The following is a 14,480-nucleotide window of genomic DNA, read 5'->3' as shown; positions in this document are numbered from 1 at the left end:
CACAAGAAGATACTTCGCAGCACCCCTAGCTGCCCCTCTGCCTTGCACTTGGTCCTGGGGGTCTCGTCCACGAGCCCTTCCCCTGGAGAATGCAGACTTTCACCCCGAGCCCCCTCCTCCCCCATGGTGTGGCTCTCGTTTTAAGCTGGGCCTCCCGGAGCTCCTGGTCGCTGGTCTGACTCTAATTCTGCCGAGTGACGTGGGAACGCCACCCCCCACCCCCACCCCGTCGTGTTCATTTGTTCCGTCCCAAAGCGATTTCCTGTGTCGTCACGTTCACGGAGCTCCATCCTAGGAAGAGGCTCCCCGTTTGGAGGATAGGGGTCTGTTAAGGCTTGAGTGCACAGCGCCTGCGGGAAGTGATTGTGTGTGTGTGCGAGTGTGGGTGCTGCTGAGGGAGCCGAAGGCAGAGGCCAGGGCTGGGTGTGACCCTCCAGCTGCCATCGTTCACCCGCTGTAAGATGTCCACGGCCCTGAGGCTGGCAGGGCTGCACCACTGGCAGGTGGCAGGACCAAGCTCCTTGGCCCCAGCGTCATTTGTGTCTTCATGGTGATGTTTGCCTCCGTCTCCCACTAGAGGCCACGTGGCGCTCGCTCCCTGGGCTTCTCCCAGCACTCCCAGCTGGGGCTGCAGAGTGTCCTAGAGGTGGCGGATTGGGGATGCATGGGGAGATGCCAGGGCACTCCACGCTGAGTGCAGGGTCTGCCGAGATGGGCTGGCCTTCCCCGGGACCGCCCCAAGGCCCCTGGATGGGTGGTGAGGGGCCTCATCCCGTGCAGGCACAGGGTGGCTCGCTGCTGCCTTTCCTGGGTGAAGCCCAGGTTGGGTGAGGCGGAGGCAGGTTCCTATCCTGCCTACTCACGAGGTGGCCTCCGAATCGGGGTGGGGAGGGGGCTCTTGGGGGACCTTTGTAAACACAGCTCTTTGTAAGATTTCCCCCCTTTCCCTGCAGCCTTGAAGTCAGGGTTATGACAGAAGTCACAGAGAGTATTTTCCTTACTCATGTCCTTCCCACCCCCAAATTTAAAACAAAGTGAGCTAGTCAGCTGTGTGGAGCCTCTCTCTGAAGGTGAGTCCAGGGTGGGGTGCTGCCGGCCCGTGCACGGGTTGTGGGGTTGCTGGATGGAGGGTGGAGCCCCCTTTGCTCCCTGGCCTTCCCACCTCCTTGGCACGTGTCTGCCCTGGGGTGCAGGCAGTGGGCTCTCTGCCCTCCAGCCTCTTGGCATAGGGGTCTGGCATAGGGCAAGGCGGGGTACCCCTGGCCCCAGGACATCATTGCTAACAGAGACCCAGATGTCCACGTGTGCCAGTGTGGCTGAGGATCAGCCATGCATTTCCTCTTCTTGGGGCATGGCAGGGAATGGCCTGCTCATGGAGGTGGCCCATGGAGAGGACGGGATTGGGGGTCAGGGTGAACGTGGCCCTGGGGGTGACCCTGCAGGTGAACATGGCTGTTGGGGGGAGGGGGCTGGGTGTTGGGGACGGGCCTTGTGGGGGCAGGTGCTGGTGCAGGGAGCCAGGTGTGGGGGGACAGGGCATCTGGGGGCACGTGGTAGGGGGAGCTAGGTGTGGGGTTTGGGCATCGTGGGAGGCGGAGCGGCAGCCCCATCAGTGGGGTACTTGGGGTCCCCTGTGCCTTCCCTGAAATGCCTCTCACAGAGGGGACTCGACCTACAGGTGCTCTAAACCGTATGACCAGATGAGGGGGTCCCAGAGCATGCCCTCCTCTCCCCTGTATAGGATCTGTTTGCAGTCACTCCAGAACCTTCTTCCCAAAGGGCACACGGTCTCTGAAACGGTGTGCCCCAGCCATGGTCCTGTGACGGAACTGGACATTTGGGGTTGCTCCCTGGTTGGGGTGCTGCCATGTGGACACAGACATCCCTGTGCTTGGACCCCCTCCTGCTCAGAGAAGGGGAGCTGCCAGCTGAGCACGTGGGCTGGGTGGGGGTGGGGGTGCTGGAGCTATTTCAGGCTGGCGCATACTTCTGCTGTTTGTGGAGCCCGTGCTGGCAGCCCCTGCCAGGCCGTCTGCTCATCACCACATCATTGACAGTGGGGGCCAAGGCCGGCTCGGGCTCTGGTGAAGTCATGGGCTCACAGTTTTCAAATAGAAACTTGGGGGCACGTGGTGGGAGGCTGGGGGCCCTGGGACGCAGCGTTTGAAATGAGCCATTGGCCCTGGGATTTCTGGCTGCGCCTCCTTTGGGCACAGTGGCGCTGGCTGTTTTTTCCAGACCCTAGTGGGATGCTCAAGCAGGATGGGTGAAGTTAGGGCTCTCTAGAACATGCGGGTGATCGGTCTTCAGATCGGTCCTGGCAGGGGGCTGCTGCCGCATTCTGGGTCCTGTGTGTCTCCAGTGTGTGCTGCGCGCTTGGGAGTGTCGGCGAGGGCTGCTGACGGGGATGGGGGGTCCCTGCGGACTCCTGGGAGGGTCTCTTCTTACCAGCCCTTCCCAGGCCATCCTTTCAGCAAACACAGACAGACACTGGGCTCGTGGTGGGTGAGGCCCCAGGCCCGTGGGACAGGCAGCAGGCAGACCCCTGCGTCCTTGGGACGGGGCCTGGGAGCCCTTCGGCCGCCCAGTGTGCTCACTGTGGGCCAGCACCCCAAGGGCTCTTTCCTCTTGGAGGCCGGGTGCCTGCACCACACCTGACACTGATGAGGACTGCCTGCAGCACCCCCTTCATCTTCCAGACCCTGTGGGGCCTGGAATTCACCAGGAATCACGGTCACTGTGGCCAAACCCACCCTGCTGCAGGAAGGCCGTCTCCAGGGCACAGCAGGTGTCCTTGCGGGAAAGAGCGGGGGCAAGAGCCTGCGGAGCCTGGGCGCAGCCCCACCTCCTCTCTAGAACCTGCGGGGCTCTGCGCTCTGGAGGTGGGAGAGAGCCTGCCCTTGGGGAGGGGGAGCGTGGGCCCTTCGGGACCACGAGGCCAGCGCAGTGGGTTGTGCCTGGGGGGACGGTGCCTTTCCTGGCTGGGACCAGCCCGGCCCTGCCGCGGGAGCCCCTGTCCGCGCCCCTCCCCGCACATTGCTGAGCACCGGGGTCTGGGTGTTGAAATGGCATCTCCCTGTGGATGAGGGTTTAGTACCATAATCTCTCTGTTAGCAGCCCGTTTGTGCCCTTCCCCTATTTTTCTATTAGGATTTTAGTGTTATTGGTTTGAAAGTGCTGTTGGTATAGAAGGAGGCATTTTTTTTTTCTAATTAGGCAAATTTTTTTTTTTTTTTTTTTTTTTTGCGTTCTGCAGATGTTTCTGTCTCATTGGTAGTTCCTTTTGAATTTGTTCATAAGATTTTTTTATTTGCAGAGGTTTTAAGTTTATAGTCAAATTTATGTTTCCTAGTGTTTTATTTAGATTAGTTTTGTAATTTCTGTCTTTTTGTAGTACTTTTATGGCTTTGTTTTTCTATTTTTGCATTTAGTCCATTGGGATCTTATTTTGGCACATGGAGTGAGGTTGAGGATTCCAGCTTTATCTTTTCCCTAACTGGCCAATTCTGTAACTGCTGTCATTTTTCTTTCCTTTTTTTAAAAAAATTGAGATAAAATTCACCATTTTAACTGTTTTAAAGTATACAATTTAGGGTTTTTTAGTATATTTCAATGTCATGCATCCTTCACTGTCTAATACCAAAACCCTTTAACACCAAAAGAAACCCTGCACCCCTTGGTAGGTACTCGCCATACCTCCTCCCCCAGGCCCTGGGCCCTGCTCTGCGCTTTGTGTCTCTGTGGAGCTGCCTCTCCTGGGCACTGCACGAGAACGGGGTTGCAGCACACCTGGCCTTTGTACTTGGCTCCTTCCGCTGAGCCCAGGGTTTCCAGGTTCACCTGCTGGAGCATGTGTTGGAACGCCCTTTCATTTTGTGGCGGAATAATGCTCTGCATGTGGATAGACCTCGGTTTACCCATTCACCAGTTAATGAGCACTTGGGTGGGTTCTGCTGCTTGGCTGCTGTGAATAACGCCGCTGTGAACATAGACGTTCTCACGTGGACGTGTTTTCAGTTCTGGGCATACGCCTAGGAGTGGAATTGCAGGGTCATACGGTAACTCTGTGTTTAACATTTTGAGGAATTGCCGAGCTGTTTCCCAGAGTCACCACACCATTTTACAGTCACCTACAGTGTGTGGGGAATTTTTCTTACAGCCATCGCAGTGGTCATGAGGTGGGTCTCGTCGTGGTTGTGATTTGCATTTCCCTGACCGCTGATGACGTTGAGCATCTTTTCCTGTGCTTGTTGGTCATTTTTAGATGGTCTTGGGAGAAATGTCTGGTCAAAGCTGTTGCACATTTTTAAATTAGGTTGTTTGTCTTTTTATAATTGAGTTGCAAGAGTTCTTTATATATTGTGGATACTTAGGCTCTTTTCAGAAATATAATTTGTAAATATTTTCTCCTATTCTGCGAGTTGTCTTTTTACTTCCTTGGCAGTGGCCTTTGCACAAAACTTTTAAGTTTTGATTTACTTTTCTTGTTGCTCGGGCTTTTGGTGTCATATTTAAGAAATTTGCCTAATTAGAGGCCATGAAGAGTTCCAACTCTTCTGAGAGTTTTACAGTTTAGCTCTTAGCAGCTGGAGGAGACTTCTGCCTGTGGGGTGAGGTGGGGCTCCAGCTTCATTCCCGTGCATGTGGGGGTCCCAGCACCACAGTTCTTTCCCTAGTGAGTGGCCTTGGCCCCTTGTTGAAAATCGTTTGGCCGTGGACATGTGAGTTTATGTCTGGACTCTCGATTCTATCCCATTATCTGCTGTGGAGATACAGCAGGTTTGGCTCCAGACCACCACAGTAAAGTGGACATCACAGTAAAGCACCTGCTATGTGTGCAGGAGGATCGCGTAGCAGGACGAGTTAGGAGTGCCCCTGTAACTGCGTTTAGGCTGCGGTGGGAGGAAGCGGCGGTGCTGTTTGAGCATCTCACCTGCCACCTGGGCCCCGTGAGCGTACTTCCGACGCAGTTGTGCAAGCCACATCCCCTGCCTATGCTCTGCCCAGACCTCCCCTGGATCGTGGGATGTGACAAAAGGCCTGGCTTCTTGACGGCACTACAGAAACGTCCCTTAGCTACTGGGTTTTCTCATGGTCCCGTTGGATCCTAAGGCATGTGCTTTGCTGCTAACTGCACTATATTAGTTAGGGTTCTCTATTGAAACAGAATCAACAAAAGATATCTAATGAAAGGTTTTATAAAAGTGCCTCGCCCAACTGTGGGTATGCACAAGTCCAAATTCCATAGAGCATGCAGCAAACTGGCAACTCTGATGAGGGTGTTTGACGAACGCCTTAGGAAACGAACTGGCAACTTCGATGAACTCTTCAGGAAATGCTTTGTTGGCCAGCCGAAGTAGTGAAGTCCTCTGTCTCACTGGAGAGTCTTCAGCTAATTGGATTAAATCCACCTGACTCCATTCTCTTTGTGGAAGACACCCCTTCATTGACGTCATCAGTCACAGCTGCAGCCAGTTGACTGATGCGTCAATAAACCAGCCTGTTGGTTTATTAACCAGCCACAAACGTCCTTACAGTAACAGGTGAGTTCTTGCTTGACCAGACACCTGGACACCATCACCTGGCCAAGTGGACACGTGAACCCAACCATCACACGTACCTCCAACAGGTTAGCACCTCCCGCCAGCTGTGCTGCTGGGGTTCCCTGCGTTTAAAAGCACCTGGCTGGTGCCTGGGGGAGCCTTCACGCTGACTCAGAGACACAGAAACACAGCCGTGTGGGTTACGAGTGGCTCCCTTTATTGGAATAAAGAGTAAAGGTTCATTTTATTCTAACGTGTCTCCCCTTTTCATGAGGATATGATCAGGGTCAGCGGGGGGTGGGGGTGGGGCAGCTGGCCTGGTTGAGTGTCTAGAAGTCAAGCCTCAAACGCCACTGCCTTTCAGCTGTTCATGTCAGAGGGAATTTGAAATAACCGGCGCCCCAGTTTGCGCGCTGTCCCTCTCTCACGGGGAGGTGCAGGCTGCTCTGGCCACATGGCAGAAGCAGCCAACGGGGGGCCCATGACCCAGGCCCAAGCCAGCCCGATGCCCGATGCCCCCAGCCCTGCCTCCCTGCCCTGCAGCCTCCATACCCCACGACTCCCCCACACCCAGTCTCCCCATCCCCACACTCCCCCATGTCCCCTTACCCTCTCTCCCCAACCCCCACCCCATCCCCCCAAGTCCCATCCCCCCATGTCCCATCTCATTTCCATGAACCCTCCCCGGCCCCTCCCTCCACCTGGCTTCTGGGATCGGAGGAGCTGAGAGCTGTTTGTCTTGGGGCCATTGTGGACCCTGCTTGTCTTTGGAGTCCCCTGGTAACAACATGGGCCTGGTGAGAAGTGCAGGTCCCAGGTGGCAGGTGGTTTAAAACCTGCAGTGTGTGGCCACCGCCCCAGCTGCCAGCCAAGTCTCTTCCACTGGAGAAAGTGGCTGGAGCGGGAGTGGGGGCTCGCTCACCACGAAGAGAAACGCAGCACAAGGGAGAGTCTTTCTGGACACAGAAGTGTGCGTGTGTCACACACACAAAGGCAAGTGGCGCTGGGGAGAAGCCACAGCCCTGTGAGGTGGCAGGTGGGCAGGTGGGGCGCTGCCGTCTCAGTGCGGGCCGGGCGTCTTGGCTCATCTGGTCACCCACCCGCTGGCCGGGGTGCTCTGGGTTCTGGCTTCACGGGGCGTCACCTTATCCCTGGCACCAGGGGAGCAGCCGGGCCTCTGGAAAGAGTGCGGTAGGGACACCTGAAATGCTCAGGGGTGGGGACCTGGAGGGAGGGGCGGGGACCCCGGAGGCAGGAGACCCGGGTGGTGGCTGGCCGGGCGCGTCCCAGGGGTGCAGCCCAGGCACAGCTGCTGTCCCCGTGACACTGAGCGTCTCCAGGCCCTGCTCCCATCCACCAATGACGGGGGCCTCCTCACTGCCCCGACAGCCTGAGCCCCCTGGCCCTGTACCCCGCACTGGCTGTGGACCCCTTCTCCCCCGACAGCCTCTGACCCCGTGCAGGGCCTCGCTGAGGCTCTCCTCGCCCTCCCCTGGGCTGCTCCCGACTGCTGCACACAGCAGTGTGTATGGTGTTGGGTGCGTTGGGTGTTACGCGGGGGTGCAGTGTTGGGGTCCACTGTGGGGGTGTCATGCTGAGGTATAGTGTCTGCACCCTGGGGGCTTGGACCGGCCAGAGCAGTGTGTGTCCTGGGTGCCCGCCCTGAATGAGCTCTGGGCTGGCCTCCCCATCTGCTTTTTCTGTTCACCCTGACCTCTGCCCCCTGCCCCTCCCTGAGCAGCTGGGCTTGGCCAGCAACAGGAGACGCCGAGGATGATGGGAAAGTGCCAGCCCCTCCTCTCTGGTGAGGGGGTGGGTTGCCTGCAGCACCCAGCCCTCGGGGGTTGAAGCAGGAGGCTGCGAGCGTCTAGGGCTCAGAGCTCTGGGAGTGGGGACTGGACCCCGGGGAGGCTTGGTTCACAGGGGCCGTGCACATGCTCTGGAAACACAGAGTCTCTGGTCGCCTGGTGGGGTCACCCTGTTCTCCCTACATTGCTTGCCTGCTCTGTTCCTCTGAGCACCCTGGGCCCGTTACAGGCACACGAGGAGGGCACGCTCTTGGAGCATGTTCTGGGTAGGGGGCCGTGCCATCGCAGGGAGGGTGAGTCGTCCTGGAAAGTGGGGTGGACTTGCAGAGACCCTGGGGCCAGCGCTAGGCATTGCCCGGGCCCTCTGCTTCCCGTCCCGGCAGTCCTCTGTTTCTCTGGGTGCCCTTGTGCTGCAGCCCTGGTGTCAGCCGGAGCAGGGTCAGATCGCAGTGCTCGGGTTCAGGGCCGGATCCCTCGAGCCTGCTGCCACCCTCGGGACGCGTCTCCTGCTCACCCAGGAAGCTGGTCCTGTCCACTCGTGGCCGGGTGGGGACCAGGGAACGTGTCACTGGCCTCGTGCCCGTCTCAGCTTGTCAGAGGCCTCTTTCCCCGCGGTTGTGAGAACCCAGGGGGGGCATCATCTTTCTGAATTGACGCCATAGGCCGTGGAATTGGAGCACCCACTGGCAGCTATTCTGAAATCCACCCACCCTGCTGCCAGAGACCCGAGGGAGTAGCGTGGGCCCCTCTGATCCGCACCCCATCTCCCTGGGCCACCCACGCGCTCCCCTGACTCCTGCCCACGTCGGCACCGAGGGTGGGGGCTCTGTGTGGCCCTCGGTGGCTCTCCTCATGCTGGCCCCAGCCCATGTGGGTCCCTCAGAGACTCTCAGAGAAGAGAGTCACCAAGGCCAGTTGCTGCCCGGCCCCCCCTGGCCTGCCGAGGCCGAAGGGCCCCCTCCTTGTCCAGCCCACGGTCTCCGTCCAGCGGCCTGAACGTGGGGCCCCGAGAGTCGGTGTTGCCAGAAACAACTGGTGGGGGTTCTTGTAGAGAAAGGAGGTGGGGAGACAGCACCTGAGCCTTGGTAGGTCCCAGATGGAAAAAATTTTAAAAACTTCTGAGGCAGATTTTTTTTAAAAAAATTGAAAAGATTAAAAAAAATTTTTTTAAGATTTGAGAATTTTTCTAAAAAGATTTTTTAAAAATATATTGTTTCAAAGATTCTTTTTTTAAGAAGATTATAAAACCTTCTGGAACTTCTGAGGCAGTGCGTATGTGGGCCAGGCCGGGCCGGCTGCTGAGGGTCCCGGCGCCGTGGCTGGGCCTTGTCCTCTGGGGTTGGAGGACGCGCGTGCAGAGAGCGGACAGTGCAGGCCGGAGAAACGTGGTGACGGGCGAGTTGAGCGCAGGGGCCATTGGGTTCGTGGCACTTGTTTCTCTGGTTTTCTGTGGATATGAAAACCATGGAAACAAGAGTTGGGCCAAGAGGCCCCTGGAGGTTCACGGCAAGCGGGGTTCTGTGCCCTTGCCCCTCCCACCTTCCAGCTGTCCCCTGTGGGAGGTTCTCAGCAATCCCTTGACCTTGGGGCTGACGCTGGGACAAGTCCCTGCCCCTTAAAGGGGTACACGGACAGGAGCATTGGGGGTCTGTGTGGAGCACTTGGGGGGGGGTCATGGTGAGTTGGGGGTGAGCCTGTGCTTGTGGATCTGGGGGATGTGAGTGGGGGGTGGGGGGTATGGTGAGTGAGGGTGAGGCTGTGCTTTTGGGCCTAGGGGTACGGTGAGTGGGGGTGCCTTGCAGAGCAGTCTGTGGGGGGCGCTCCTCCTAGGAGCTGGCCCGCAGAGGGGGAAGGCACTGGGCAGTAGTGGTGGTGGGGGTTCTGGAGAGGGCTCTGCAGTGGGAGAAATAGCAACATGCATTTGTACCAGAAAGATCTGCCACATGCAGAGGGAGAGTGGACAGTGGGACAGCAGGGGAGAATGGCTAGGGTGGGGATGGAGGGGCTGCTGGACTTGGAGATGGTGGCAAGGGAGGAGGCGGAGCTGGGGAGGGGCGCGGAGGCCACAGAGCAGGGCTGGTGGGAAGGCACCAGGAAGGAGGACAGGCCTTGGGGTGTGACAGGAGCCAGGCCAGCTGGGGGTGGGGCAGGCAGAGCCGGCCTTCCTTGGGAGGGAGGAGGGGCAGGGAGGTGTGTCCTGCCCCCCTGGTCACCAGTTGGGGAGCAGCTGGTGCTGGGGTGCTGTGGGGAGGTGGGAGGGTGGTGCTAGGGAAAGCCGGGCTGAAGAGAAGCAGCTTTTTCCAGTTACCTCAGTCAGCTCTGGGGACTGACCGATGCCTCACAAGCCCGTGTGGAGGAGGTTTTGGCCAGTGGGTGGCCAGGAGCCCCAGGCCTCAGCGTGCCCAGGTGCTGGTCAGCAGAGGGGACCCTTGGCCCTCAGCACAGCCCCTGAGCCCCCCAGGCGGCCGGAGCACCCAGCCTTGGATGCAGCACACATGTGTACCGTGTGTCTATGCTCAGAGCCGGGCACATCCGGTTCCTTCTGGTCCTTTCCTGAGCTGCCCTGGGTGGATCCGTCAGCACCTCTGGCCAGGGCCTGGGGCTGCCATGTGGCTTGGCCCCTGCAGGGAGCTGCCAGCGCCCCTACCCTGCCGGCCACCACCAGGTAGCTGAGATGTCCAGCTGCAGCCACCAGCGCAGCGCTGTCCCGGGGCAGGGGAGGGTGGGTTAATTTTAAAGTAACAGAGGAGGCCGTTGCGGGTTCCCTGGCGAATGAGCGCGTGTGATGGAAGGGTGGCCTGCCCATGGAGCGCGGGGCGCCGGGGCGACCCCTCCTCTGGCTGTGGAGCCCTGCAGCGCCTGCTCTGACTCACCCTCTCCTGCGGGGGTGACTCACCCCTCCCGGGCGGCACTTCCGGCCCGGGGGCACCGAGCCCAGTCGGAGGGTGTTGGTGGCCCCTCTGTGCCCTCGAGTCTGGCGCGAGTGGGGTGCAGCAGAGGGTGGGGCTCAGAGCAGAGGGTCCAGCTGTCACTTGCCTGCCACAGCTGCCCCCCCGGCCTGGCAGTGCCGCCCTTCCCCGGGGCCCTGCTTTCGAGGAGCAGCGGCTTCTGAGCCTGGGGTGGATGAGAAGGACTATATCTTCTCAAACTCCAAAGTGCCCTCAACCCTTGGAACAACACGTGCAGATGGGCTGCCAGGCAGAGCGAGAGTGGGACCAAAGGGACAGAGCCTGGGGGAAGCTTCCAGAAAGGAGAGCATTGTTTGAAGGGCGTGGCTCCCTGAGGGGGTCAGATCCCGTGACCCTCCCTTGGAAGGGCGCAGTTGGGAGGAGGGTCGGCAGCGGGAGGGTCCTGAGCCCACTCTCTCCACGGGGCAGTGGGACGGAGCCTGGATGGGAACAGTGGTCTTGGCAGCTTGGCAGGAAACGCTGTTGGTGCCTTGGGCAGAGGAGTGACGAGGGGCCACCCCCAGCTGGCCAGAGAGGGAGGCTGAGCGCCTACCCCAGCCGGCGCCCCAGGAGCTTTGTCACCCCAGCTTGGCCTGAGTGGGGTCCCCAGGCCGTGCCCACCTTGCTCAGAGGCAGCAGGGCAGTGCCGCCTGCACGGCCTCGTTCAGAGCTGCAAGCTCTGCTCCGTTCTCAGTTTCAGAGGACATCAGGGGAAGACGGATAAACACTCCTGTGCCCGCAGAGCTGACCTTCCCGTCCGAAGGCAGGCACTGTGAGATCACTGTGGGAGACTCTGAGATACCCCAAAAGAGGAAGGAACCGGCACACACCCTCCCCCCAAATGCTGTGCTGTGGAGTGAGGAAGAGGGTTGGCTAGTGTGCCATGAAAAGGTGGACAGCAGGCCCGTGGGCCACAGGATCCTGGGGAGGGGCAGGACAGCAGAGCTGGGGAAGACGGCGCGGCTCAGACATGCGCCTCGGCGAGAGGCGGCGGGAAGGGCTGGCACCATGGGAGGTCAGAGGGGCGTCCGCGGACTGAGCACAGGTGAGAGAACAGTGAGTCAGGTAATAGAGAAGGGGACAGCTGTGGGGTTCCTGAAGCGGGGAACAGGACAGTAAGGTGTCTCGAGAAGCTGCGTTCCAAATGGGGTGGCGCCCAAACTCACTGCCTCCTGTGCACGGCCCACGCTCCCGGGAGGAAGGGACGGGGGCAGGCTCAGTGTCCAGCTCGGAGAGTGAGAGAGAAGAGAAAGAACCCAACAAGATCAGGGCAGAAATGAAGGCAAAGAAACAGGAATTTCAACCAATAAAATGTCACAGAAATCTGAATAATTCCAAGAGTTGATTTCATTTGGGAAATAAAACCAGTAAACTTAATGTTTGAGGATGAGTAGGAAAGCACAAGTTCTCTGAATCAGGTAGGAAAGGAATATGGGAGCAAACCTCCTAGGAGCAGCTTGAGAAAGAGTGGGGCTGAGGCAAAGCTGCATCCAGGATGGGGGCCTGGGTGAGACGGGGGGGGGCCCGGGGGGGCCGTGGACTCGGTGTGTGCCCCCTGGACCTCTGCGTGGATGCCAAGCAGCGAGGTTGTGCACTGCCCCGTCCAGGAACCTGCTTGCATGCGGTCTCCACAGGTGGTGCCCCTGGGGCTGGGCAGCGTGCTACCTGTGCAGCCAGCTGTGTGGTGGTGGCCCGTTGGGGGCTGCAGCCGTACCTTCAGAGCCTGGGGGCCTCTGGCATAGGCTCCTTCGTGGCTGCCTTTTGCCCCCATGGAGGTCGGTGCTGCAGAGCTCCCAGGCCAGCCTGAGCCCGGAGGCTGGGTCCCCACCAACACCTGCTGTCATGCCCCCTGAGCCCCCTGCACCAGGCAGCTGTGAGGTGCTCTGGGGCAGCCCTCTCTGTGCCACTCACCACTTGTGTGCAAGGGCCCCAGGCGGTCATGGCCCTGGGTCCCCGACTCCCGGTGAGCTTGGCAGGAAGCCAGTCAATGTGGGAGCATGTCTTCCTGCTGCTGTGGTGGGCAGGGTGGCCTTGACCCCTCTGCATGCCCCTGGGGCAGAGCCCTGGCTCACCCCCAGCCAAGCCCTAGTGGATGCCTGGCCCTCAGGACTTGGCCTGGTTAGGGTTTTTGGTTTTGTCCTGTTACCACTTCCTGCAAGGCCCCCCTCACCAGTTGTGGAATCCTGCACAGGGTGGACGGTGCTGCGGGGCACGGTGCCTTCTTTACCCGTGTTCCCGCAGACCAGCTCCTGCTCCAGCCTCGGTTTGCAGCACACGGGCTCCCTGCACGCCTTCTAACCCAGCAGGGCCGGCTGAGGCCTCGGGGTGAGCTTCAGGCTCAGTGTGACCCGGGTGTGGGATGTTGCATTACATTCTAGATGCTTCCTCATCCTGCCCTGCCCCATTCCCTCTTGTTGGTTAGGAAGAGGAGGGCCCCAGAGACCACAGGGAATGGACAGAGGGGTTGGGGTGGCCCACCTGGTCCTCAGAATGGGGCTCACAGGGGGTCTTCAGAGGTTGAGGGTGTCCCCTGGGAATAAGAGCTGACTGTGCTTTTGGTGCCCCTGGCAGCCGCTGGGACCAGCGGGATGGGAATAGGAAGGGATGAGGGCACAGGGGCGTCCTCATGTACCCGGGTGGGCCCGTGGTGTGGCTGAGGCCTTCATTTGGCCCTCACCTGCGGCTCCCCAGCTGCACTGAGCGTTGCGGAGGCGGCCGGCCAGCCCCGAACCCCGATGTGCAGACTTGGGGAGCCAGGCCCTGGGGAGACCTGCTGCCCACCGGTCTCTGCCCCAGCTTCTGCCTGCTGCCTCCAGCGTTTGCGCCGCCTCATTCACCGCGGCCTCCGTGCTGAGCAGTTATGTCGCAGCCAGTGCTCAAGGCTGTTGGGCCTCGGTGTGTGCTGGGGCCGGGCAGGGCCTGTGGTCACTGGAGCCTGCCAGCAAGGATGTCGGCAGATATCTGCTTGGAACTGTGGGGCCAGGCCCACGGCCTGTTTGTGTTTTTTCTGTTCTTGCAGAATATCCATCCGAGATGCTTGACTTATCGCCTGTGTTCTGCCCCAGGTGCGGAGGTGAAGGTGATTTTGCCCAAGAAGGAGAAGCTGAAGCTGAGGCGTGAGAGGTGGCTGCAGAGTAAGTGCCCGTCAGGCCTCATGTGGTGGCTGCACCAACTTGTTCCCAGCCAGGTGTCGGCCTGCGCCTGAAACCCACCGTGGAGCCCCTTGGAGGCTGCCTGCGGTGGAGGGGGGGTCGTCTGGGGCAACTGGGTGCAGAGCAGAGCTTGGCAGCACAGCCATGCCAGTCAGCCTCGGGGTGGGCAGCCTCAGGGTGAGTGACAGTCCCTTGCAGGGACAGCCTGCGGCCCCCGTGTGGGCCTGCACAGCCCGGCTTATGCCTCCCTGACAGCACCCGCGACGTCCGGCTTGTGGGAACAGGCCTAGGTCTTGGTTCCCGTGACGGGTGTTCTGAACCACAGAAGTGTGGTGTCTCTGTGCTTGTTCTTGTGACACAGAAACATTGAGGAAAGTGCAAGCCAGGTTTGAGGCTGGGTGTGTGTCCTCGTGGAGCTGCCCATGCATGTCCCGGCTTGCACACATGTGCTGCAGCAGCTCCGAGTGTACCCCGAGGGCTCCTGGGGTCCCTGCGACCCTTTCAGGGGTCCCAGGGGTCCCATGTTGTCCAAGCACATGTCTACATGAGGTCAGATTTTCTTCACATGCTTCCAGCAAAACATCTCCTGTTGCATCGCCTGCCAGTCTCTCGCTGGTAAATAGCGTGCTAGCTAGCATAAAATGGGTTGAGCAGTGTTTTTAGATGAATTAGTAAACAATAATTTAAATTTTCATGTTTTAATTTGAGTATGGTAAATACCACTTGACCTATCCAGAGAAACAGAAGCTCTTGAGAGAGTAACGGCTCAGGAGAGTGTCCTGCAGTCCAGAGGTGTTAGCTTGTGTGCCTGGGTGCCCGGCAGACAGCCTGGCCTCGCTCCCCCGGGTGAGGGGTACTCCTGACATCGGGCTGCTGCCCGGGCCCTGCCGAGCCCCCACCTCCCATTGGCGACCCCTCGGCGTCTGTGCGGATGGCCTCTGCGGGCCTCTGGCTGTCGTCCAGTTACCAGTAAATGTGAGGCCTTGCCTCAGTGGACTCCGGGCTTTTCCTCTGGGATACACTTCACGT

The 14,480-nt window shown here is 59.4% G+C and overlaps 1 protein-coding gene across 2 annotated transcripts in view; it reads left to right on the top strand.

Moving 5' to 3' along the window:
• The window catches only part of FAM207A (family with sequence similarity 207 member A), a 33,471-nt gene that overhangs the window by 10,677 nt on the left and 8,314 nt on the right, over positions 1-14,480 (top strand). For both annotated transcript variants that reach the window (XM_037830296.1, XM_037830301.1), the window contains exon 3: positions 13,365-13,433. In XM_037830296.1, the coding sequence (XP_037686224.1) occupies positions 13,365-13,433 (69 nt within the window). The remainder of the gene's footprint in view (positions 1-13,364; positions 13,434-14,480) is intronic.

This window comes from Choloepus didactylus, chromosome 1 (genome assembly GCF_015220235.1).
Source record: "Choloepus didactylus isolate mChoDid1 chromosome 1, mChoDid1.pri, whole genome shotgun sequence".
In the NCBI taxonomy this organism is placed as follows: Eukaryota; Metazoa; Chordata; class Mammalia; order Pilosa; family Megalonychidae; genus Choloepus; species Choloepus didactylus.
The sequence above is the reverse complement of the archived record's forward strand: the minus strand, read 5'-3'. Positions and strand labels throughout refer to the sequence as shown.